This window comes from Bombina bombina, chromosome 1 (genome assembly GCF_027579735.1).
Source record: "Bombina bombina isolate aBomBom1 chromosome 1, aBomBom1.pri, whole genome shotgun sequence".
In the NCBI taxonomy this organism is placed as follows: Eukaryota; Metazoa; Chordata; class Amphibia; order Anura; family Bombinatoridae; genus Bombina; species Bombina bombina.
Window position 1 is genome coordinate 563,783,659 of NC_069499.1, and position 27,835 is coordinate 563,811,493.

Consider the following 27,835-nt stretch of genomic DNA (forward strand, 5'->3'; position numbering starts at 1 on the left):
CTGAAATCTATAACCTCTCTCCTCAGAGGCCAATAACAAACTGGAGAGAGAGGGGAGGTGGGAGGGGCTAAAGCTCTGTTAGGGTTATTGACCTCCTCCTGATAGGCTGGACTATATCCCACATGTTATGAAGCTATGGACTCATCAGCTAAGAAGGAAATATATATAATGATTCTTTCCCAAGGATATATATATTAAATATATAACTATAAATGTCAAAAGTAGGCTACAGAGTGTCATATAATTAAAAATATGATACCAACAGACACTCGTAGATAGACAAACCAGTACTGAAACATATCTGCAGAAATTATGGAATAGGAGCACCTCTTGTGTCTGCGACCACTATTGATACTCAAAATACATCCCTCTGACAAACACTGTATCTGAGGGGAAAACAGGCCTCAAAATAGACTGAAAGCCCCTCCCGCTGAAGAATAAAATGCTCCTCTTCATTCTTCAACCACCTCAAGCAGAGGCAAAAACAAGACTGAGGTACCTGTGAGGTGGGATGGATTTTATAGAGCTCTTTGGGTTTGGGAATCTTTGTATTCTTCTTGTGGTAGGGATGAGTAATTGATAGTGGACTCTCCTCACCTGTATAAAATATATATATTTTTTATTTGTGTAAAACAGAAGTTGCTTACTGAGAAACCCCCCCAACAACTTTAAGAATTGTGAGTCATGTAATAGTCCACTAATAGAGCAGTGGGAGTTCTGTTTATTAGACATTGATCAATCAGTTCTTAAGGCCCAGCTGTACATAGATATATGCACTATTAACTTAAAAATGCCTTCACATAACCTTTTTCATACAGAAAACAATTTTTAATATTTTTGAATAAATGTGACAATTTTTATTTTATTTGATATTACTCTTTTCTTTAAACGTTATGAAAAAAGTATTTTCAAAACTAATTTTCTTTTTAAAGCAGGTGCTATTTTTTATCAATCAAGACACAATACATTTTTTTCCTCTTTGAATGGAATAAAGCAATCCCATCCCTCACTTATCCAACTTCATACACCATATTTAAATTTGTCCAGATGCACATAATAAATTGTTTAAAAAGGTTTTGAATATATATTGTACTTGCTTTCTAAGAACATGTTATTTAAGTATGTAAGATGTGAGTGTGGCAAATTATTTCATTATAGTCAAGTAGGTTTTCAAGACTTTAGATAATTTTATTTTGTATTAACTGTGTTTAAATGGGTATTGGTGTCTTTCAGGAGACAGGTGGAACATAAATTGTGAATAGAAATCAGTAAAATGAGGAATTGAGATGAATAATCCTTATGACTAGTTCAAAGCCAATAAAAAGTGTGTAACGTCTTAACACTACTATTGGTAAAAGTGAGGGTTTGTGTGAATCTGAGAGCACCCTAATAAACTGTTACTAGCTGCATCAACGTTGTTTAGTGAAAGAAAGCTAAAAATGTTTGTGATCAAACCCTTAAAAATGAATACAACTGGTAAACTGTGAGATCAGTTATACATTAAAATACATTAATGGACTGCTTGGCAGTGAACAGGTTGTGTATTTAATTTATTATTAATTGACATTAAGGTTTACTAAAAAATTTTCATAACATATGGGAGAATAGAAAATTTAAGACAAAGTCAAAATTAAACATTTATGTTTCAGACAGAACATGCAGCTTTAAAAACCTTTTGAATTTACTTGTATTATATTGTATTTGTTCTTCCTGTATCCTTTGTAACCTCATCTACGATGTTACTACGAGATGGCTACAAGTGCACGCTACTGAGCTCACCTAGGATTGCTCTTTAACAAACAATACCAAAGGAAATAAGCAAAATTGATAATAGAAGCAAGTTGAAAAGTTGTTTAAAACTTTGTGCTCTATCCAATCCAGTTAAGTTAATTTTAGACTATGCCTTTAAGAACACATTGGATTGTCATTGTTTTGTAGAAGTTTACATTTTTCTAGGAAAACAGATCCCTGCATGCATTATCCCTGCTTGCTTGTACAGTTACTAGACACTATCCTTCATTATATTTAAATTACATCTGCACATTAATTTAACACAGATATGCTTTCACGGAAAGAGACCTCAATGAGTGTTCAAGGAAAGGACACTGCATAAAACCAAAATATTTTCTAATTAACTTGGTAAAAGAGGTTTGAACGAAATATCTAGTTCGCTGGAACATTTAGAGAATAATACTGTTGTGCTCTGTGCAAGCTGGTGGTGAATTAAAATATCTCACAATGATATAGGCTTTTTTACATGCACATTTTTCCATATAGTTTGAAACATAAAAGGGTTTTGATTCAAACCAATCAGAATCCTTCATGTGGCAAAATACAGGAAATTCACTCATGCAGAAACAAAGAAATCCAAACTGACAGACTTCTGCATCAAGAAAACTCTGTCTCAGCCTTGTGATTAGCAGACGTAGCTGGAATGCCAGCACTTCTTGTGTCTGCATTGCAATAATACGATAGATCCATCCCTGTGAAATACTGCTCTTTACAGCCCCAAAGACTTCTGCACAGTCTGCCTGGCGATCTTGTTAAACTGCTCCCGATCTTCTCTCCACATTTTGGATGCATCTACATTGGCTCCACTTTCATCATTGGGTTCTGAAAAGAGAAAAGGCAGAATGTTTTTTTTTTTGCAAACAAGGAGACCACTGGTAACTACTGCTGGTGTCTAGAATTAAAAAAGGAACATTAAACCTGGAATTGATCTCCCATAAAATGTTTGCTTATGAATGGTAAAAAAAATTGATGTAATGTACTTTTCATTATTTATGTTATCCATTATTAATGTAATTAAACTTTGAAATTAAGAGGCTGGTGGATCTTGAAGGATTCTGAATGCTGCAGCACAACGTGTTTGCTTTATCAGTGCATATCTGTCACTAATTGTCCTGTAAAAGTGACTTGCTCTAACAAAATATGAAAGACAAAACGCACCAGCTAGCATGCTCACAACTGAAAGCAATATCTTCTCCACACTTTGGACTGGACTCCACCTCTCTGCACTGCTCTCATAACCCATTGGATCATCTCCTGGAGCATGGAGAATGGAGATGCAGACTCTTCCATCTGGATATACTGGAGACAAAAACAAAAGGAGTTTTATTTAAATGGACATAATACTCATATGCTAAATCACTTGAAAATAATGCTGGATAACTAAAAAGCTGACAAGAAAATATCACCTGAGCATCTATATGGAAAAAGGAAGATATTTTTACATCACAATTTCTTCAGTTCACCAGAGTAAGTGCTGTGTAAACAGTTATACTTCAGCTGCTGTCGAGCTGCAAGGTAAAATATCTTCCTTTTTTATGATTAAATAATTTTTATTAACATGAAATTTTACATGCCGTATACATATATTCACATCTGTGAAACACCAAGTACATAATTACACTTGTTAAAGGTCCTAATTAGCATACAGTTTGTGCCAAATATGTAGTCCTGTTAAGTTGGTATTAAGGATCCTAGAGCCCATCTGAGATTGGGTCCTGAAGATTCTTGATCAGTCCCTATTGGCAAACCTCCTGAAAGATCGTTCGGTCAGGACCTCTAGAGGAATACTCACAACGCTCTGTATTCTAGTAAATCATAAGAGCAATGCATTACTGGGAGCTATCTGTTGATTGGTATATGCAGGTGGCAATACATATATTGCTCCTGAGCCTAAGTTTACTCTTCATTAAAGGATATCAAGAGAACAAACCAAATTTGATAACAGAAGTAAATTTAAAAAAGTATTCAGAAGAAAAGAAAATTATCAGGTAAGCATAATTTAAGTTTTTCTTCTTAAAACGGGGAGAGTCCACAGTTGCATTCATACTTTCAGGAAAACAATACCTAAGTTTATAGAGGACACTGAATGCAATTGGGCGGGAACAAAAAGGCGGCCCAAAACTGAGGGAACCACAGCCTGACACAACACGGATACCCGATAAAAAACTACTTCAGCAGAAGCAGGAAGAACAAAAATATGGATAGAAGACAAGGTAATTGCCGATCAATAGGATCCCAGTTAGAGATCACTCAAAATTCTGCACTCTACCGAGCACAAAAACCTCTGAAGAGACCAAAGTTCCACTCCCTAGAAGCATACAAATAAAAACCTCTCCATGAACAATGGTGAGGGAAACAACAAACCAACTCCCACACCACATTCTCACTGGCGAAAAAGATCTGAAAATCGGACAATCCAATTAACAAGGAGTACACCTAGGGGTGAATAATTTGCCCCCAACACCAGGTACTGGAGATCTCCATGCAGTTATCTGATCCTCCCCTCTCGGAAGGGAGGACACTAGTTCCTGTCCAAGGACTTCAGGAACTACAAACGTACTGCCATAGCAGAATTCCTAACCCCAGCAAACCACTCAAGTAATGCAGGGACTGGCCAACATTGGACGCCCCATCAAAATGATATAAAGTAGGACCATCCTGATATCAAGGGTAGAAGGGCCCCCAATAACTTGTAGTAAACAACCTCAGAACTAGAGGGAAGTAAACTTAGTACCCAAACAGGGCCAGCCTGTTGTCAAGGATACAAAATGTCTGATAGAACCTCAACTAACAGAGTGAACCAGTACCCAACCAGGACCAGCCTGCTGACTAGGGTACAAACAAACTGTTCAAGGGTTAGCCGAAAGTTCTAAACCTTAGCAGGTCTCGTCTAAACAAAAGACTTGATTTAATTATTGTTTTCTTTTTGTGACTTCCGCTGGAAGCAACAACCATCGTGGCCATACATCGCTAGTATCAAAATCACAGAAAAAAAAAAAAGTTTACGTAATAGTACAACAGTCTCGAGCTCTGGAAAGAAAAGAAACACATCTTAACCGGATCAAAAGAAGTAAGGCCGCACCCGCAGGTGAATGCCAAAAAAAAGGAATAGAAACACTAACAGGGCCAGCCTGTCAGAGACCTGATTCCTCAAGAGCTCATAACTGGGAATAGATACACAACAAAGACGATTAGGAGTATAATCCACATTCCTCCACTCGTGTAGCACTGTTCGCCATCAGAAACATGAAATGAAGACTGAAGTCCTCCAAAGCCTCCAGGACCTGCCCCAGCAGTACACGCAGGCGTGTCAGACTGACTCTAAAGGCAAAACTCATCCTCGGTGGGGCAATTGAGGGCCCCAATCCTGACGGCCGTACCCCTGAAGCCCCAGAGGAAACCACTCCCCCAGAGTAAAGGCCCATCTCACCTGGCGCCCCCAGTAAAAGAGGACATGAATAAGCTCTACGCTGGTCCTCAAGAAGCTGTAAATGCGCCAACGCCAATAGTATGGCTATGCGCAACCAAGCAGCAACCTCTGGTGGGAAGAAACCTCCTTCCAGAGAAGGGGTAACGGAATTTGGGACAACTGCCTGTGTAGGAACAGAAAAAAACAGAGAACGCACCTCACGGAACACAGAATCCTCAGAGGTGGATGGCTCAGTGATCTCTAATCTCGCCCCAGAGGGAGAGAAGAGCACTCTATTATGGCATACGGAACATTAACGATTGGGCTGGATTACCCGGGCCTCTGTGCAATCTAAGCAGGGAACAGAATCTGAATGCGAGAAATCCTCCTCAGAAAAATCAGAATCCTCCATAACTTGAGCGGGCAAATTTGGACAAAAACAACTGGCACCTTACACACCCAATGGCTGGGGCACTCACCACCTCCTATGACCCAGACAAGTAGAGAATAGACCTTCTCCACCGACACTCGGGCAAGAATACGGAAATGGAAAACAAAAAACGTGACCACTCCCGGTCACGAGGTGCAACCCACAGGCCAAGGAAAAGCGCACCAGTCCCATCAAGAACTGCGTAGCTCTAAAAACATATGTTCTGTAAAGGCCATGAGCCCCAACATCACTACACATAAGCAGACAGAATCACATAACAAACATGATTAAAGTCCCCCACTGTTGAATAAACCCCCTCTGGAGATATTAACCCTAGATTCCATAAAGATAAAGGAGTCCCACTGAGACCCGGTGTTCTATCATTACATTATATTCCCATAGAGAAAGGAAAATTAAAAGATCTTACCGGAATCTATGCCATGGAACAGTAACACGGTGCTTCAAGTTTGACAGATATAGCAAAAAACAGAGAACAGAGGGGCGCCTCATGTGTATTGTATATCAGCATGTCAGAATAGACCAACAGGGGATAATAAAGCCAAATGGATACTCACATTTAGCCCAAGTACACTTATGTACTGGTAGGAGCAGGCTAGTAACTTGGGGTATACCAGCAAACCCTCTCCAGGTGATCTGGAACCAAAGCAGGTGTGTCTTTGGTAAATTCCAAATAGCAAAATGTCAGGTGTGGTAGATATGCTACTCAAATAGGTGCTGAACCAGAGATTGTATAAAACAAGTTGTTTATTAAAAACAATTTAAGATATGTAACAAGCAATAATTACAAAGAATAAAATGCAACGTCGCTTCTGACATGGACTTGAGTGAAGAAAGCAGGCAGCGAAACTCGTCAATGCTGATTGCTTATGGAACTGTTAATATGAGTTGAATTGGTTTTGCAGAAAGACTCTCCCTGCATCTCTGGACTCTAACTTTCATCCATGCTCTCACTGAGACGCTGACAGGGCTACTAAAAACTCCCGTCCCATCTCGAAGAGTACTACCCTCCATAAGATACTACTCCGTAATCTTCCAACACTTCTCTGCCAACCTCCTGTGACAAAAGGCAAAGAATGACTAGGGGATGAGGGAAGTGGGGGAGGTATTTAAGCTGTGGACTCTATCCATTTTAAGAAGAAAAGGGATAATTCAGTCATGAGTTCAAAAAGGAATTTATTGCAATCTGAATCCATCCTATTCACTGTTAAATAATCTGCATGCCATCTGTATCTAGGCATGATGGGCATAACATACAGGATGATTTCCTTTCCATCTGTATGAGGAGAGTCCATGGCTTCATTCCTTACTTGTGGCAAATACAGAACCTGGCCACCAGAAGGAGGCAAAGACACCCCAGCCAAAGGCTTAAATACCTCCCCCACTCCCCTCATCGCCCAGTCATTCTGCCAAGGAAACAAGGAACAATAGGATAAATATCAGGGTATAAATGGTGCCAGAAGAACAAAAAAAATTTGTCCGCTCAACAGAGAAAACGGGCAGGGGCCCTGGACTCTCCTCATACAGATGGAAAGGAAATTATCAGGAAAGCATAATTTATGTTTTCCATCTTAATATGAGGAGAGTCCACTGCTTCATTCCTTACTTTGGGAAACATATACCCAAGCTCTAGAGAACACTGAATGAAAACGGGAGGGTAAAAAGAGAGGCGTTTCCTATTCTGAGGGCACCACAGCCCGCAAAACCTTTCTCCAAAAAGCTGCTTCAGCCGAAGCAAACACGTCAAATTTGTAAAACTTTGAAAAAGTATGCAAGGAGGACCAAGTAGCCGCCCTACAAATCTGCTCCATAGAGGGCTCATTTTTGAAGGCTCAAGAAGAAGCCACAGCTCTAGTTGAATGAGCTGTAATCCTCTGAGGAGGCTTATGTCCCGCTGTTTCATATGCTAAGCAGATAATGCTCCTCAACCAAAAAGATAGGGAAGTGGCAGAAGCCTTCTGCGCTTCCCAGAATAGATAACAAACAATGACGAAGTCTGTCTAAAATCCTTCGTAGCCTGAAGATAGAATTGCAAAGCTCGAACCACATCCAAATTATGAAGTGATCGTGACCTTCGAAGGAGGATTAGGACACAAGGAAGGAACCACGATTTCCTGATTGATGTTGCGATCGGACACCACCTTAGGGAGGAAACCCAACCCAGTGTGAAGAGCAGCCTTATCAGCATGAAAAACTAGGTAAGGAAGCTCACATTGCAAGGCCGCCATCTCAGAGACTCTGCGTGCCGAAGCAATAGCCAGTAGAAAAAGAACCTTTCAAGACAGTAACTTAATGTCAACCGAATGCATGGGCTCAAACAGAGCCCTCTGCAAAACCTTAAAAACCAAATTTAAACTCCAAAAACGAGCGGAATGTCTAAACACAGGCCTGATTCTGGACAGAGCCTGAACAAAAGACTGAATATCAGGAAGCTCAGCAAGCCTCTTGTGTAATAACACAGATAGCACCGAAATCTGTCCTTTTAAAGGAACTAGCGGCAAGTCCTTTCTCCAAGCCGTCCTGGAGAAGGAAGGAATCCTGGATACCTCAACCTTATGCCAGGGGAATCCACGTTCCTCACACCAGAATAAGTAGGTCCTCCACACCTTATGATAGAGGCTTTCTAGCTTGAATGAGAGTATCAATCACTCTCTCAGAAAAACCTCTCTTGGCTAGGACTAAGCGTTCAATCTCCACGCAGTCAGCCTCAGAGAATCCAGATTTTGATGAACAAAAGGACCCTGCTCCAACAGATCCCTGCGACAAGGTAACCTCCATCGAGGAGCTGACTAAATCCCCACCAGGTCCGCAAACCACAGCCTTCAAGGCCACGATGGAGCAATTGAAATAGTCGAAGCTTGCTCCTGCTTGATGCCACTATCCGAGGTAGAAGTGGTAAAGGTGGAAAAATTTAAAGTAGGTTAAACCCCCAGGGCACTGCTAAGGCATCTATCAGTTCTGCCTGAGGATCCCTGGACCTCGACCCATATCTGGGTTGCTTAACATTGAGTCTGGACGCCATGAGATCTATCTCCGGCGTCCCCCATCTGTTGCAAATCTCCGCAAACACCTCGGGATGGAGAGATCATTCCCCGGATGAAACAATTGTCTGCTGAGAAAGTGCGTTTCCCAGTTGTCCACACCCGGAAGGTGGATCGCCGACAGTGAGCAGCTGCAAGCCTCCGCCCATTCCAGAATCCAAGATACCTCCCTCATGGCTAGGGAGCTTCTCGTTCCCCCCCTGATGGTTGATGTAAGTAACCAAGGTAATGTTGTCCGATTGGAATCTGATAAAAACTGGGACGAGCCCAGAAGAGGCCAAGCCTTCAGAGCGTTTAAGATCGCTCGAAGTTCCAAAATGTTGATCGGGAGAAGAGATTCCTCTCGAGTCCACTGACCCTGTGCCTTCCTGGCACCCCAAACAGCTCCCCATCCCGATAGATTTGCATCTGTAGTCACAATCTCCCAGGATGGTCTCAAGAAGGATGTCCCCTGGGACAGGCGATCTGGACAGAGCCACCAAGAGAGCGATTCTCTTGACCGGTTGTCCAGATAAATCTGTTGGGATAGATCCGAGTGATCGCCGTTCCATTGCCTCAGCATGCACAACTGAAGAGGTCTGAGATGGAACCTGGCGAATGGAATGACATCTATGCTGGACACCATGAGACCAATTACCTCCATACACCTGGCCACAGATGGTCTTAAGGAGGTCTGGAGGGCAAGACGATTGGAAGTAATTTTGCAACATCTCTGGTCTAACAGAACATGAGAGAAATGCAACTAAGCATAAATCCCATAGGGGGCGCTTCCATAGATATGTGCAATAATATTGGTAAACATATGTGGGACTATGGGAATAAAACAAACCAGCAAACCCATAAACACCATATCAACTAATACAATTATAAATAAAAAAATAAAAAAACATAATTTATGTAAGAACATACCTGATAAATTCATTTCTTTCATATTAGCAAGAGTCCATGAGCTAGTGACGTATGGGATATACATTCCTACCAGGAGGGGCAAAGTTTCCCAAACCTCAAAATGCCTATAAATACACCCCTCACCACACCCACAATTCAGTTTAATGAATAGCCAAGAAGTGGGGTGATAAAAAAGTGCGAAAGCATATAAAATAAGGAATTGGAATAATTGTGCTTTATACAAAAATCATAACCACCCCAAAAAAGGGCGGGCCTCATGGACTCTTGCTAATATGAAAGAAATGAATTTATCAGGTAAGTTCTTACATAAATTATGTTTTCTTTCATGTAATTAGCAAGAGTCCATGAGCTAGTGACGTATGGGATAATGATTACCCAAGATGTTGATCTTTCCACGCAAGAGTCACTAGAGAGGGAGGGATAAAATAAAGACAGCCAATTCCTGCTGAAAATAATCCACACCCAAAATAAAGTTTAATGAAAAACATAAGCAGAAGATTCAAACTGAAACCGCTGCCTTTTAGTACTTTTCTACCAAAAACTGCTTCAGAAGAAGAAAATACATAAAAATGGTAGAACTTAGTAAAAGTATGCAAATAGGACCAAGTTGCTGCTTTGCAAATCTGATCAATCGAAGCTTCATTCCTAAACGCCCAGGAAGTAGAAACTGACCTAGTAGAATGAGCTGTAATCCTTTGAGGCAGAGATTTACCCGACTCAACATAGGCAAGATGAATTAAAGATTTCAACCAAGATGCCAAAGAAATGGCAGAAGCTTTCTGGCCTTTTCTAGAACCAGAAAAGATAACAAATAAACTAGAAGTCTTTCGGAAAGACTTAGTAGCTTCAACATAATATTTCAAAGCTCTAACAACATCCAAAGAATGCAATGATTTCTCCTTAGAATTCTTAGGATTAGGACATAATGAAGGAACCACAATTTCCCTACTAATGTTGTTAGAATTCACAACTTTAGGTAAAAATTCAAAAGAAGTTCGCAACACTGCCTTATCCTGATGAAAAATCAGAAAAGGAGACTCACAAGAAAGAGCAGATAATTCAGAAACTCTTCTGGCAGAAGAGATTGCCAAAAGGAACAAAACTTTCCAAGAAATCAATTTAATGTCCAATGAATGCATAGGTTCAAACGGAGGAGCTTGAAGAGCCCCCAGAACCAAATTCAAACTCCAAGGAGGAAAAATTGACTTAATGACAGGTTTTATACGAACCAAAGCTTGTACAAAACAATGAATATCAGGAAGATTAGCAATCTTTCTGTGAAAAAGAACAGAAAGAGCAGAGATTTGTCCTTTCAAAGAACTTGCGGATAAACCTTTATCTAAACCATCCTGAAGAAACTGTAAAATTCTCGGAATTCTACAAGAATGCCAAGAAAAATGATGAGAAAGACACCAAGAAATATAAGTCTTCCAGACTCTATAATATATCTCTCTGGATACAGATTTACGAGCCTGTAACATAGTATTAATCACAGAGTCAGAGAAACCTCTTTGACCAAGAATCAAGCGTTCAATCTCCATACCTTTAAATTTAAGGATTTGAGATCCTGATGGAAAAAAGGACCTTGCGACAGAAGGTCTGGTCGTAGCGGAAGAGTCCACGGATGGCAAGAGGCCATCCGGACAAGATCCGCATACCAAAACCTGTGAGGCCATGCCGGAGCTACCAGCAGAACAAACGAGCATTCCTTCAGAATCTTGGAGATTACTCTTGGAAGAAGAACTAGAGGCGGAAAGATATAAGCAGGATGATACTTCCAAGGAAGTGATAATGCATCCACTGCTTCCGCCTGAGGATCCCGGGATCTGGACAGATACCTGGGAAGTTTCTTGTTTAGATGCGACGCCATCAGATCTATTTCTGGAAGCTCCCACATTTGAACAATCTGAAGAAATACCTCTGGGTGAAGAGACCATTCGCCCGGATGCAACGTTTGGCGACTGAGATAATCCGCTTCCCAATTGTCTATACCTGGGATATGAACCGCAGAGATTAGACAGGAGCTGGATTCCGCCCAAACCAGAATTCGAGATACTTCTTTCATAGCCAGAGGACTGTGAGTCCCTCCTTGATGATTGATGTATGCCACAGTAGTGACATTGTCTGTCTGAAAACAAATGAACGATTCTCTCTTCAGAAGAGGCCAAGACTGAAGAGCTCTGAAAATTGCACGGAGTTCCAAAATATTGATCGGTAATCTCACCTCCTGAGATTCCCAAACTCCTTGTGCCGTCAGAGATCCCCACACAGCTCCCCAACCTGTGAGACTTGCATCTGTTGAAATTACAGTCCAGGTCGGAAGCAGAAAAGAAGCCCCCTGAATTAAACGATGGTGATCTGTCCACCACGTTAGAGAGTGTCGTACAATCGGTTTTAAAGATATTAATTGAGATATCTTTGTGTAATCCTTGCACCATTGATTCAGCATACAGAGCTGAAGAGGTCGCATGTGAAAACGAGCAAAGGGGATCGCGTCCGATGCAGCAGTCATAAGACCTAGAATTTCCATGCATAAGGCTACCGAAGGGAATGATTGTGACTGAAGGTTTCGACAAGCTGAAATCAATTTTAGACGTCTCGTCTGTTAAAGACAGAGTCATGGACACTGAATCTATCTGGAAACCCAGAAAGGTTACCCTTGTCTGAGGAATCAATGAACTTTTTGGTGAATTGATCCTCCAACCATGATCTTGAAGAAACAACACAAGTCGATTCGTATGAGATTCTGCTAAATGTAAAGACTGAGCAAGTACCAAGATATCGTCCAAATAAGGAAATACCACAATACCCTGTTCTCTGATTACAGACAGAAGGGCACCGAGAACCTTTGTAAAAATTCTTGGAGCTGTAGCTAGGCCAAACGGCAGAGCCACAAACTGGTAATGCTTGTCCAGAAAAGAGAATCCCAGGAACTGATAATGATCTGGATGAATCGGAATATGCAGATATGCATCCTGTAAATCTATTGTGGACATAAAATGCCATTGCTGAACAAAAGGCAAGATAGTCCTTACAGTTACCATTTTGAACGTTGGTATCCTTACATAACGATTCAATATTTTTAGATCCAGAACTGGTCTGAAGGAATTCTCCTTCTTTGGTACAAGGAAGAGATTTGAATAAAACCCCATCCCCTGTTCCAGAACTGGAACTGGCATAAAACACAATTCAGAAATGCTTGAGCTTTCACTGGATTTACTGGGACACGGGAAAGAAAAAATCTCTTTGCAGGAGGTCTCATCTTGAAACCAATTCTGTACCCTTCTGAAACAATGTTCTGAATCCAAAGATTGTGAACAGAATTGATCCAAATTTCTTGAAAAAACGTAACCTGCCCCCTACCAGCTGAGCTGGAATGAGGGCCGCACCTTCATGTGGACTTAGAAGCAGGCTTTGCCTTTCTAGAAGGCTTGGATTTATTCCAGACTGAAACTGCTCCTGAGGATGAAGGATCAGGCTTTTGTTCTTTGTTGAAACGAAAGGAACGAAAACGATTATTAGCCCTGTTTTTACCCTTAGATTTTTTATCCTGTGGTAAAAAAGTTCCTTTCCCACCAGTAACAGTTGAGATAATGGAATCCAACTGAGAACCAAATAATTTGTTACCCTGGAAAGAAATGGAAAGTAAAGTTGATTTAGAAGCCATATCAGCATTCCAAGTTTTAAGCCATAAAGCTCTTCTAGCTAAAATAGCTAGAGACATAAACCTGACATCAACTCTGATAATATCAAAAATGGCATCACAGATAAAATTATTAGCATGCTGAAGAAGAATAATAATATTATGAGAATCATGATCTGTTACTTGTTGTGCTAAAGTCTCCAACCAAAAAGTTGAAGCTGCAGCAACATCAGCCAAAGATATAGCAGGTCTAAGAAGATTACCTGAACACAGATAAGCTTTTCTTAGAAAGGATTCAATTTTCCTATCTAAAGGATCTTTAAACGAAGTACCATCTGACGTAGGAATAGTAGTACGTTTAGCAAGGGTAGAAATAGCCCCATCAACTTTAGGGATTTTGTCCCAAAATTCTAATCTGTCAGACGGCACAGGATATAATTGCTTAAAACGTTTAGAAGGAGTAAATGAATTACCCAATTTATCCCATTCTCTGGAAATTACTTCAGAAATAGCATTAGGAACAGGAAAAACTTTTGGAATAACCACAGGAGATTTAAATACCTTATCTAAACGTTTAGAATTAGTATCAAGAGGACCAGAATCCTCTATTTCTAAAGCAATTAGTACTTCTTTAAGTAAAGAACGAATAAATTCCATTTTAAATAAATATGAAGATTTATCAGCATCAATCTCTGAGACAGAATCCTCTGAACCAGAAGAGTAATCAGAATCAGAATGATGATGTTCATTTAAAAATTCATCTGTAGAGAGAGAAGTTTTAAAAGATTTTTTATGTTTACTAGAAGGAGAAATAACAGACATAGCCTTCTTGATGGATTCAGAAACAAAATCTCTTATGTTATCAGGAACATTCTGCACCTTAGATGTTGAGGGAACTGCAACAGGCAATGGTACATTACTAAAGGAAATATTATCTGCTTTAACAAGTTTGTCATGACAATTAATACAAACAACAGCCGGAGGAATAGCTACCAAAAGTTTACAGCAGATACACTTAGCTTTGGTAGTTCCAGCACTAGACAGCGATTTTCCTGAAGTATCTTCTGACTCAGATGCAACGTGAGACATCTTGCAATATGTAAGAGAAAAAACAACATATAAAGCAAAATTGATCTAATTCCTTAAATGACAGTTTCAGGAATGGGAAAAAATGCCAATAAACAAGCTTCTAGTAACCAGAAGCAAAGAAAAAATGAGACTGAAATAATGTGGAGACAAAAGCGACGCCCATATTTTTTGGCGCCAAATAATACGCCCACATTGTTTGGCGCCTAAATGCTTTTTGGCGCCAAAAATGATGCCACATCCGGAACGCCGACATTTTTGGCGCAAAAGGACGTAAAAAAAATGACGCAACTTCCGGCGACACGTATGACGCCGGAAACAGAAAAGATTTTTTGCGCCAAAAAAGTCCGCGCCAAGAATGACGCAATAAAATGAAGCATTTTCAGCCCCCGCGAGCCTAACAGCCCACAGGGAAAAAAAGTCAAATTTTTTAAGGTAAGAAAAAATGATTGATTCAAATGCATTATCCCAAATATGAAACTGACTGTCTGAAAATAAGGAATGTTGAACATTCTGAGTCAAGGCAAATAAATGTTTGAATACATATATTTAGAACTTTATAAATAAAGTGCCCAACCATAGCTTAGAGTGTCACAGAAAATAAGATTTACTTACCCCAGGACACTCATCTACATGTTTGTAGAAAGCCAAACCAGTACTGAAACGAAAATCAGCAGAGGTAATGGTATATAAATAAGAGTATATCGTCGATCTGAAAAGGGAGGTAAGAGATGAATCTCTACGACCGATAACAGAGAACCTATGAAATAGACCCCGTAGAAGGAGATCACTGCATTCAAATAGGCAATACTCTCCTCACATCCCTCTGACATTCACTGCACGCTGAGAGGAAAACCGGGCTCCAACTTGCTGCGGAGCGCATATCAACGTAGAATCTAGCACAAACTTACTTCACCACCTCCATAGGAGGCAAAGTTTGTAAAACTGAATTGTGGGTGTGGTGAGGGGTGTATTTATAGGCATTTTGAGGTTTGGGAAACTTTGCCCCTCCTGGTAGGAATGTATATCCCATACGTCACTAGCTCATGGACTCTTGCTAATTACATGAAAGAAATACACACACAGTTGAACTCAATCAGCAATATGAGGCAATCGAAAGTCTTTGGATTCCAATACAAAGGCCACACTCTGACAAAGGATGGTCAATTCCTGGTAAACGATAATCTGGAGAAAAGAAAAGACAGAGGCCAAGTACCATCAAACAAGGGGATAATTAGACAGAAGAATAGAGGTACTCACAAATGTAGCGCACCTAATATTGCTAGTGGGGCTATTCCTATAGCCTGAGGAAACAGCCTTTGAGAGGCTGAGAAACGCGTTTCTCTGTTTTTAAATAAAGATATGTTTTTATGATACACTTGCTGTTTTTGGGAATTTTTCACGTTGGTCTCGTGGAGTTTGGAGAGGATCTGGTTTACCAAGAGCGCAGTCTACTGAGCAACTGAGAGGTCCCAGTTCGCCTTTACTGCACCTGGTAGTGCATATCACACTGTAAGTGTTACTGTATATTTTCTCTCTACCAGTTCTGACTGTACTAGGCTATGGTAGCTTTTCTTTTATAACCCTTTATAGGCACCAGTGATACACCTGTGTTCTTGTTCACGTGCCCAGTTTGCCTGCATACAGTGAGCAGGACCACTACAAAAGTTCCAGTCTGCCCCACTAGCACCATTGGGTGCGCTACATTTGTGAGTACCTCTATTCTTCTGTCTCATTATCCCCTTGTTTGATGGTATTAGGCCATGCTGGCACCTCTGTGTTTTCTTTTCTCCATATTAACGTCTCTGGTCTGTAAGGAATATCTTCATGGATATGGAATTTATTATCGTGCCCAGGAATTCTACTCTGGTACTGGGGACCAGATAACTCTTTTCTAAGTTTATCTTCCGTCCATGAGATTGAAGAAGAAGTAACAGAGCTACGGGTATATGCACTATCGTATAGTGCATATACCTGTACACTACCTCGTCTCCTAGCACCACAATTAGTATTTTTTCAGGCAGGTCATGATCATTGCCATAAATACACTGTTAATTTAGTGGGAGCGAAGACGATTAGCTTTAACATAATTTGAATACTATGTCTCTGGCCAATGTGTTATTAGCTAAATCAATCCTCTGGGGGACAATACAGCCATATAATTATTTATTTACTTAACCTGACTACTTGGCTTTTCCAGCTACTCACTATAACGATCGATCGAGGTATTTACGAGCATGGCTCATGTTATAGTGCTACGCCAGTAGATTAAGGAGAAGTATCAGCTATTTATAGAAACACTTATTGCACTTTATTGTCTTACCCAGTACATGTTATATCACTACCAACTTATTAATACTTAGATTAAGAGATCTTATTTGTAATTAACACAATAGCATTAAGAACAGCGGTAGTGCCTTTTCAATTGAACCCAGTTTTCTGGGTGTTGATTTAGGAAGGAAACAGAGAGACGTGTATATATATATATATATCCTAATAAATACGGCAATTCTTCCGTATCTACTGATGTTGTCATACTACTGAAGTGGGACTGTACGTGTACATGATTGTCAGCACATATATACAGTGGAGTTTATCCGTACATCTTACATTGTGATGCACAATCAGCATACAGTTAATTATAATAGACTCGACTGTATTTATCTGTTCAGAACAATAATTTTCCAGCTGACTACACAATTTGTATCTAGCATTTCAGCTCCACCTGTTTACTTATACCCCTGAGGATTTACCTATAAAGCAGATGCATTCATCACACTGTTATGTGTTTTTAATGCACACCTTTATTTTATTTTGAATAAATATTAAAAGCTAAGTTTTACACCTTCTATTGGAGGAATTTCATATGTGTTATCTTTAAACCCCTTTTGTTTAGTAACCATAGTGTTGTGGAGTGCTACCTATGTAAATAATTTTTCTTTTTCTATGCAGTAGAAAACTCTCCCCTATTTCAGTTTCTTTTTATGTACAGCACCCTAATCCCCAGTCCTCTTATCATCCACTAACCCATGTCATATATAAAAGGGTACAATATAATTAAGATTAACAAGAGGGATACAACATTTGTAGTGCCATCATTTTCTTTCCCGTTGTTTACTGACAGAAACTTGTTTAAGCACTTTAGGTCTAGAATCGGGCGAAACGTACCCTTCTTTGGGACCACAAAGAGGTTTGAATAGTATCCCAGACCTCCCTCTGCTAGAGGTACTGGCACAATCACTCCTAGGGAGGAGAGATTCCTCATGCACCCTAGAAAAGCATCTTGTTTTTCTGGTCTTGAAGACAGGTTTGATAAGAGGAATCTGCCCCTGGGTGGATGAGATTTGAAACCTATCCTGTAACCCTGAGCAATGAACTCCAAAACCCAAATGTCTGGCACGTCTCCTAGCCAAGCCTATACAAAGAGAGATAGTCTGCCCCCAACACGATCCAGCGACGGATTGGGGGCCGCCCCTCCATGCCGATTTTGTCTCGGCGGGCTTCTTGTTCTGCTTGAATTTATTCTAAGATTGAGATGGTTTCCAAGTTCCCTTGGACTGATCCGGCTTCGCGGAGGGCTGCTGGCGTTGGGATTTATCCGAATGAAAGGGACGAAAATTAGGACCCTGTCCTTTAGGTTTGTTCTTCTTATCCTGCGGTAAAAAGTCACCCTTGCCTCCAGTGACCGTGGATATGATAGAGTCCAGTCCTGGACCGAAAAGAACCTTCCCCTTAAATGGAAGGGAAAGCAATCTAGATTTTGAAGTCATGTCAGCAGACCAAGACTTCAGCCACAGAGCCCTATGGGCCAGAACAGAAAACCCTGATGTCTTGGCATTCAAGCGAATAATCTGCATCGCAAAGAAATTAATTAGATACCCATAAGGCCTTAATTCTTTCCTGGATCTCATCGAGGTGAGTTTCCACCTCGATCATCTCCGATAGAGAGTCACACCAATAGGTAGCGGCTCCAGACACCGCAGCAACCACCACTGCAGGCTGCAATAAAAACCCTGTGTGCTAAATCATCTTTCTCAACAGAGTTTCTAGCTTCTCACCCATGGGCTCCTTAAACAATGGAACTATCCTCAAGCGGGATAGTGGTGCGCTTAGTAAGCGTGGAGATAGCTCCATCCACCTTCGGGACAGACCCCCACAACTCTAATTGGGAGTCAGGAACCAGGAACAATTTCTTAAAGGAAGAAGTAGGGGAAAAAAGAGGATCCAAGTTTTTCCCATTCATTCTTAATAATATTTGCCATCTTAACGGGAACCAGGAAAGTTTGTGGCACCATCCTGTCCTCATAAACTTTATCAAGCTTAGGAATAGAAGGTTCCTTGGGTAACTTAGGTTCTGGAAGCTCTAACGTAGCCAACACTTCTTTTTTAAAAAAAATCAAAGGTTTTTATTAAGGTATTTAGCAAAATCGTGTTCATACATAAACATGAAAACAAGTTATTTCATACTGAACATAGCTTATAGCAGTAGTAAATCATAATAGACATTCTACAAACAGGAATATCCTACAGTATGACTAGCATACCTCAGGTACATACATTGCAAGATTTACATTGATACCTTATCGGTTTATTCTTTTATGAGATGATACTTTAGTACCTCTTTATCTTGGTATTCTGTCTATTAGTATGATACAACTAGCAGACATATGTAGAATAATTAACACTAATGAGAGACACAGTTTTCCCCATGGAATGTGTAATATTGCTTTAAATAAAGTAATAATGGGGTAGATATATAATATAAAAAAGTGATTAATATTAAAATACCAATTACCTCTCTTGACATAACAGGTAACCTCTTGTACCCAATGTGACGTATAATATAAACGAGAAAAATTAGTATTACTCAAGATTCACCAGAATGGGTGAATAAGAATATGAGTAAGGGAAGAGGGGGGGGGGAGGAGGTGGTATGTATAATAATAACTATATAAGAATGTGGATGTAGGAAATCAAAATCTTCCAACAAAAGTATAAATGTATTGCAGTCCCAAATACAATTTTAGCATTACATAGCTTTCCCATCACAAAGAATAAGGGATTACTTCCGCCATTAACTAGGAGCATAAGTTAAACTGTTAAGGCACTATACGGATAGTAGATATACACTGCAGATGAAAGTTCAAGTCTACATAAACCCAACTGGGGTCGCAACTCCTATGGACTGGGGCTTCTATACATAAGGGCTCTTATTATAAAGGTAGAGTATGGGGGCAGACCCAATTAAAATAGCTTAAGACCTTTTCACATCTTTCCTAGTGGCTACCCCAAGGGACAAAAAAGCTGGTCTGTGGCGATGCCTATTGGGTGCTATATATTAAAACTAGCAAAACTTTCCAACTCTCGCCGGCTGAGAGGAGGAAGTAAGAGCCCCATATGAGAACGGCAGCTGTTTTGGACAAAAGTTAATATAAATCATATCATGGTGTAATTCTAACATGTAAATTACACTTTTTGTCCGGACGTGTAGCAAACATACATATAACAAATATCAAACACAATGGAGCTTACCACAAGGTCTAAACCACCCAAATTTTGTTTACATGAAGCTATTAGCCTATTGTACCAAATCAAGTCTAACAGGCAGAAATATAAGGTAGGTACAGTATTATAGTAAACGGTATGTACAACAATCTTGCGTAAGATATTGTTAGTGGTATCATATTCAGGCCCCTCAGTAAGTTATAAAGCAGCTCCCTCTAACATCCAAAACACCCTAGAGTATATGTAAAGCCTCCAAAAGCAGAACATTGCTACATAAATACTAACAGTATAATGACAACCTATACTGTAGAAGTGGCCATCGGGACATGCCACTACAGAAGGACTAAAAATAAAATAGGAGCTTAATGTAACTGCAAATAACTAATTACATAGAATATGAACACCTAAATCAAACAGAAATTTTAACATCCCTAGACCTAGTGAAAATAAACGTTCCTGCAGTCTACTATATCCAATATGAGGGTGCAACCAGAATGTCAACCCTCCTTTATAGAGTATAGATTACAGTCAATAGGGCTTATCTGTCTCTTAAGTTTCCAAGATTCACACAGGTAGATTGAAGGAGGCTGAAGTATGACACGCTGCAGCTCTGTTCATAGATGGCAACAATGTCGTGGGCCGCCACACTCCCGGAAAAACAGAATTTATGCTTACCTGATAAATTACTTTCTCCAACGGTGTGTCCGGTCCACGGCGTCATCCTTACTTGTGGGATATTCTCTTCCCCAACAGGAAATGGCAAAGAGTCCCAGCAAAGCTGGTCACATGATCCCTCCTAGGCTCCGCCCACCCCAGTCATTCGACCGACGGACAGGAGGAAATATATATAGGAGAAACCATATGATACCGTGGTGACTGTAGTTAGAGAAAATAATTCATCAGACCTGATTAAAAAACCAGGGCGGGCCGTGGACCGGACACACCGTTGGAGAAAGTAATTTATCAGGTAAGCATAAATTCTGTTTTCTCCAACATTGGTGTGTCCGGTCCACGGCGTCATCCTTACTTGTGGGAACCAATACCAAAGCTTTAGGACACGGATGAAGGGAGGGAGAAAATCAGGTCACCTAAATGGAAGGCACCACGGCTTGCAAAACCTTTCTCCCAAAAATAGCCTCCGAAGAAGCAAAAGTATCAAATTTGTAAAATTTGGCAAAAGTGTGCAGTGAAGACCAAGTCGCTGCCTTACATATCTGGTCAACAGAAGCCTCGTTCTTGAAGGCCCATGTAGAAGCCACAGCCCTAGTGGAGTGAGCTGTGATTCTTTCAGGAGGCTGCCGTCCGGCAGTCTCATAAGCCAATCGGATAATGCTTTTAAGCCAAAAGGAAAGAGAGGTAGAAGTCGCTTTTTGACCTCTCCTTTTACCAGAATAAACAACAAACAAGGAAGATGTTTGTCTGAAATCTTTAGTAGCCTCTAAATAGAATTTTAGAGCACGGACTACATCCAAATTGTGTAACAAACGTTCCTTCTTTAAAACTGGATTCGGACACAAAGAAGGTACAACTATCTCCTGGTTAATATTTTTGTTGGAAACAACTTTTGGAAGAAAACCAGGCTTAGTACGCAAAACCACCTTATCTGCATGGAACACCAGATAGGGCGGAGAACACTGCAGAGCAGATAACTCTGAAACTCTTCTAGCAGAAGAAATTGCAACCAAAAACAAAACTTTCCAAGATAATAACTTAATATCTACGGAATGTAAGGGTTCAAACGGAACTCCTTGAAGAACTGAAAGAACTAGATTTAGACTCCAGGGAGGAGTCAAAGGTCTGTAAACAGGCTTGATCCTAACCAGAGCCTGAACAAATGCTTGAACATCTGGCACAGCTGCCAGTCTTTTGTGAAGTAAAACAGATAAAGCAGAGATCTGTCCCTTCAGAGAACTTGTAGATAATCCTTTCTCCAAACCTTCTTGTAGAAAGGATAGAATCTTAGGAATTTTTATCTTGTTCTATGGGAATCCTTTAGATTCACACCAACAGATATATTTTTTCCATATTTTATGGTAAATTTTTCTAGTTACAGGCTTTCTAGCCTGAATCAGAGTATCTATTACAGAATCTGAAAACCCACGCTTTGATAAAATCAAGCGTTCAATCTCCAAGCCGTCAGTTGGAGGGAAACCAGATTCGGATGTTCGAATGGACCCTGAACAAGAAGGTCCTGTCTCAAAGGTAGCTTCCATGGTGGAGCCGATGACATATCAGGAGCTATCAAGATCACCGAGGCCCTCTCCTGATTGATCCTGGCTACCAGCCTGGGGATGAGAGGAAACGGTGGGAATACATAAGCTAGGTTGAAGGTCCAAGGAGCTACTAGTGCATCCACTAGAGTCGCCTTGGGATCCCTGGATCTGGACCCGTAGCAAGGAACCTTGAAGTTCTGACGAGACGCCATCAGATCCATGTCTGGAATGCCCCATAATTGAGTTATTTGGGCAAAGATTTCCGGATGGAGTTCCCACTGACGACTCAGAAAATCCGCTTCCCAATTTTCCACTCCTGGGATGTGGATCGCAGACAAGTGGCAGGAGTGATCCTCCGCCCATTGAATTATCTTGGTCACTTCTTTCATCGCCAGGGAACTCCTTGTTCCCCCCTGATGATTGATATATGCAACGGTCGTCATGTTGTCTGACTGAAACCTTATGAATTTGGCCTTTGCTAGTTGAGGCCAAGCTCTGAGAGCATTGAATATCGCTCTCAGTTCCAGAATGTTTATCGGGAGAAGAGACTCTTCCCGAGACCATAGACCCTGAGCTTTCAGGGATTCCCAGACCGTGCCCCAGCCCACTAGGCTGGCGTCGGTCGTGACAATGACCCACTCTGGTCTGCGGAAGCTCATTCCCTGTGACAGATTGTCCAGGGTCAGCCACCAACGGAGTGAATCTCTGGTCTTTTGATCTACTTGAATTGTCGGAGACAAGTCTGTATAATCCCCATTCCACTGTCTGAGCATGCACAGTTGTAATGGTCTTAGATGAATTTGTGCAAAAGGAACTATGTCCATTGTTGCAACCATCAATCCTATTACTTCCATGCACTGTGCTATGGAAGGACGAGGAACAGAATGAAGTACTTGACAAGAGCTTAGAAGTTTTGATTTTCTGACCTCTGTCAGAAAGATCCTCATTTCTAAGGAATCTATTATTGTTCCCAAGAAGGGAACTCTTGTTGACGGGGACAGAGAACTTTTTTCTTTGTTCACCTTCCATCCGTGAGATCTGAGAAAAGCTAGGACGATGTCCGTATGAGCCTTTGCTTTTGACAGGGACGACGCTTGAATCAGGATGTCGTCCAAGTAAGGTACTACTGCAATGCCCCTTGGTCTTAGAACCGCTAGAAGAGACCCTAGTACCTTTGCGAAAATCCTTGGAGCAGTGGCTAATCCGAATGGAAGTGCCACAAACTGGTAATGCTTGTCCAGAAAAGCGAACCTTAGGAACTGATGATGTTCCTTGTGGATAGGAATATGTAGGTACGCTTCCTTTAAATCCACGGTAGTCATAAATTGATTTTCCTGGATAGTAGGTAGGATCGTTCGAATAGTTTCCATTTTGAACGATGGTACCCTGAGAAATTTGTTTAGGATCTTTAGATCCAAAATTGGTCTGAATGTTCCCTCTTTTTTGGGAACTATGAACAGATTGGAATAAAAACCCATTCCTTGTTCTCTTATTGGAACTGGATGTATCACTCCCATCTTTAACAGGTCTTCTACACAATGTAAGAATGCCTGTCTCTTTATTTGGTTTGAAGATAATTGAGACCTGTGGAACCTTCCCCTTGGGGGTAGTTCCTTGAATTCCAGGAGATAACCTTGAGAAACTATTTCTAGCGCCCAAGGATCCTGAACATCTCTTGCCCAAGCCTGAGCAAAGAGAGAAAGTCTGCCCCCCACTAGATCCGGTCCCGGATCGGGGGCTATCCCTTCATGCTGTTTTGGTAGCAGTGATAGGCTTCTTGGCCTGCTTACCCTTGTTCCAGACTTGCATTGGTTTCCAGGCTGGTTTGGGTTGTGAAGTATTACCCTCTTGCTTAGAGGATACAGAATTAGAGACTGGTCCGTTTCTGCGAAAGGGACGAAAATTAGGCTTATTTTTAGCCTTAAAAGACCTATCCTGTGGGAGGGCGTGGCCCTTTCCCCCAGTGATGTCTGAAATAATCTCTTTCAAATCAGGTCCAAATAATGTTTTACCCTTGAAAGGAATGTTAAGCAATTTTGTCTTGGAAGACACATCCGCTGACCAAGACTTTAGCCAAAGCGCTCTGCGCGCCACGATAGCAAACCCTGAATTTTTCGACGCTAATCTAGCTAATTGCAAAGCGGCATCTAAAACAAAAGAGTTAGCCAATTTAAGTGCTTGAACTCTGTCCATAACCTCCTCATACGAAGATTCTTTATTGAGCGATTTTTCTAGTTCTTCGAACCAGAAACACGCTGCCGTAGTGACAGGAACAATGCATGAAATTGGTTGTAGAAGGTAACCTTGCTGTACAAAAATCTTTTTAAGCAAACCCTCTAATTTCTTATCCATAGGATCTTTGAAAGCACAACTATCTTCGATAGGAATAGTAGTGCGTTTGTTTAGAGTAGAAACCGCCCCCTCGACCTTGGGGACTGTCTGCCATAAGTCCTTTCTGGGGTCGACTATAGGAAATAATTTCTTAAATATAGGGGGGGGAACAAAAGGTATGTCAGGCCTTTCCCACTCTTTATTTACTATGTCCGCCACCCGCTTGGGTATAGGAAAAGCGTCGGGGGGCACCGGAACCTCTAGGAACTTGTCCATCTTACATAATTTCTCTGGAATGACCAAATCGTCACAATCATCCAGAGTTGATAACACCTCCTTAAGCAGTGCGCGGAGATGTTCTAATTTAAATTTACATGTCACAACAGCTTGATGAGAAATTTTTCCTGAATCTGAAATTTCTCCATCAGACAAAACCTCCCTCATGGCCCCTTGAGATTGGTGTGAGGGTATGTCAGAACAGTTATCATCAGCGTCCTCTTGCTCTTCAGTGTTTAAAACAGAGCAATCGCGCTTTCTCTGATAAGTAGGCATTTTGGATAAAAGATTTGCTATGGAGTTATCCATTACAGCCGTTAATTGTTGCATGGTAATAAGTATTAGCGCACTAGATGTACTAGGGGCCTCCTGTGTGGGCATAACTGGTGTAGACACAGTAGGGGATGATGTAGTATCATGTTTACTCCCTTCATTTGAGGAATCATCTTGGGCAATATCATTATCTGTGGCATTACTGTCCTTACTTTGTTTGGACACTATGGCACAATTATCACATAAATTTAAATGGGGAGACACATTGTCTTTCATACATATAGAACATAGCTTATCTGATGGTACAGACATGTTAAACAGGCTTAAACTTGTCAACAAAGCACAAAAAACGTTTTAAAATAAAACCGTTACTGTCACTTTAAATTTCAAACTGAAAACACTTTATTACTGAATATGTGAAAAAGTATGAAGGAATTGTTCAAAAATTCACCAAAATTTCACCACAGTGTCTTAAAGCATTAAAAGTATTGCACACCAAATTTCAGAGCTTTAACCTTTAAATTAACGGAACCGGAGCCGTTTTTACATTTAACCCCTATACAGTCCCAGCTATATGCTTTGCTGAGACCCAACCAAGCCCAGAGGGGAATACGATACCACAAGACGCCTTCTATAAGCTTTTTCAGTGATTCTTAGCTCCTGACACATGCATCTGCATGCCTAGCTCTCCAAAAACAACTGCGCATTATTGGCGCGAAAATGAGGCTCTGTCTATAACTAGAAAGGCCCCCATCTGAAAAGGGTGTCCAACACAGTGCCTGCCGTTTTCCTAAACGTTTCCCCAAGATTATAACACCAATAATTAGTTAGAATCTGTATAATATGCCTAGTAAATAAATCGTTTTAGCCCAGAAAAATGTCTACCAGTTTTTAAGCCCTTTTTGAAGCCCTTTATTCTTTTATGTTAAACTAAGAAAATGGCTTACCGGTCCCCATGAGGGGAAATGACAGCCTTCCAGCATTACATGGTCTTGTTAGAAATATGGCCAGTCATACCTTAAGCAGAAAAGTCTGCTAACTGTTTCCCCCAACTGAAGTTACTTCATCTCAACAGTCCTGTGTGGAAACAGCAATCGATTTTAGTTACTGTCTGCTAAAATCATCTTCCTCTTACAAACAGAAATCTTCATCCTTTTCTGTTTCAGAGTAAATAGTACATACCAGCACTATTTTAAAATAACAAACACTTGATAGAAGAATAAAACTACATTTAAACACCAAAAAACTCTTAACCATCTCCTTGGAGATGTTGCCTGTACAACGGCAAAGAGAATGACTGGGGTGGGCGGAGCCTAGGAGGGATCATGTGACCAGCTTTGCTGGGACTCTTTGCCATTTCCTGTTGGGGAAGAGAATATCCCACAAGTAAGGATGACGCCGTGGACCGGACACACCAATGTTGGAGAAACATACATGCCAAAAGTGTGTCAAAACTCAGGTTAGTGGCATAGGAAACTGGGGACATACACCCAATGTTCTGAATCTCTGTATCCTTGTACCTTTCGGGTTGAAGCATACGGTCCGCTGCAGCTACAGACTGACCCTCACTGAGCTCAAACATGGCCGGATGCAGTGGAATCCCCGCTCTGGGCTCAAAGGTATCTGAGGGTGTCCCGTTCTGACCTGGTCTGCTACCGTCTCCGCCACTACTGTGAATTGATACTTCACTGCAAAGCAGTCACTATTAGCCGTACTGCATACCTTGAGGAGATCCTCAAAATAGGCATCCATCTTAGAGTCCAGATTTTCGAGTAGGGACTGCAGTGTAGTGTAACATCTCTCCATATTCAAGGCCATGCGTCTTAGGCCCTATAATCTCAAACCCCCCGGTTATGGCAGTTGTTGGAGCTTCAAGGGTACCAAACAGCTTCAAAGCAGACTAAGAGCTGTTAGGAGGCTATTGTAATAATTATTCAGCAGATTATAAGTAGTAGTTAGCCTCTTCAGTACACTATTTATCAGAGCTCCACTTTTTAGCGACCATCCATGTTGGCAGTTGGCTCCTCCCCCCGCCAACACTTCTTTTAACAGAAAGCGTAAGTGCTCTATCCTAAATCTAAAATCTGGTTCCTCCGCAGCCAGAGGCTTAGAGGCAGCCGATTCCGACTCAGAAACTGCCTCCTCTGTAGTATCAGAGGTGTCTTTATCAGAGGATAATCTAGTATCAGATAAATCAGATAAATCCAGTAGGTTAGCAGATGACCCCTGGGAAGGATAGCAGTATTTAACCTTTCGCTTGCGCTTAGCAGGGCGAGGTAAAGCACTAAAGGCCACAGACACTGCCGTTTGTAACTGATCAGAAAAGTCTGGCGGTAAGAGGGCCCCTCACGAAGGAGGATTAGTCGTGCAATAGGGAGCTGCAAGTGTAATCTGAGATGATTGCAGGGAACGCACCTCGCGGGATGGAGACCCCTCAGAGGTGGACGGCTCAGTTGTACTAAACATCTTAGTCTTTTTAGATATAACTACTTCATCAAGGCATGTGGAACATAGTTGAGCAGGCGGGTATACTATAGCCTCTACACAATAAAAACAGGTATTAGATCTGGGTAAAGAGGGAGTACCCTCGAACGCATCAGAGTCCTCCATAGATTGCGCTTTTAAAATGGATATAGAAAAAGTAAATGGCACCTTTATATCCCCCAATGGCCCGGGGCACTCACCACCTCCTATGACCCAGGCCCCACAGAGAAATCACTTCTTCTCCTGTAAATCACAGAGTCAGGAAAGAGGAAGTTAATGAGGCCACACCCGGTCACATGGAGTGCCATGCAGGACCGCCCCTTCTGCAGGAAGAAAAGCGAGCCAAACTGACAGGCTGCACAGTTTAAACCAAAACGAAAGTAAAACCTGAATGTTCCCACATCTGTCAGAGGAGCCTCAACTCAC

At 41.1% G+C, this 27,835-nt stretch overlaps 1 protein-coding gene across 1 annotated transcript in view; it reads right to left on the minus strand.

Annotated features, from left to right (window-relative positions):
• Positions 1 to 687: 687 nt before the first annotated feature.
• Positions 688 to 27,835, minus strand: part of UBE2G2 (ubiquitin conjugating enzyme E2 G2) — a 162,501-nt gene continuing 135,353 nt past the window's right edge. The window contains exons 5-6 of the mRNA XM_053698763.1: positions 2,950 to 3,090; positions 688 to 2,613 (exon numbers count right to left, since the gene is read on the minus strand). Coding sequence (XP_053554738.1) covers positions 2,501 to 2,613; positions 2,950 to 3,090 — 254 coding nt within the window. The 3' untranslated portion in view covers positions 688 to 2,500. The remainder of the gene's footprint in view (positions 2,614 to 2,949; positions 3,091 to 27,835) is intronic.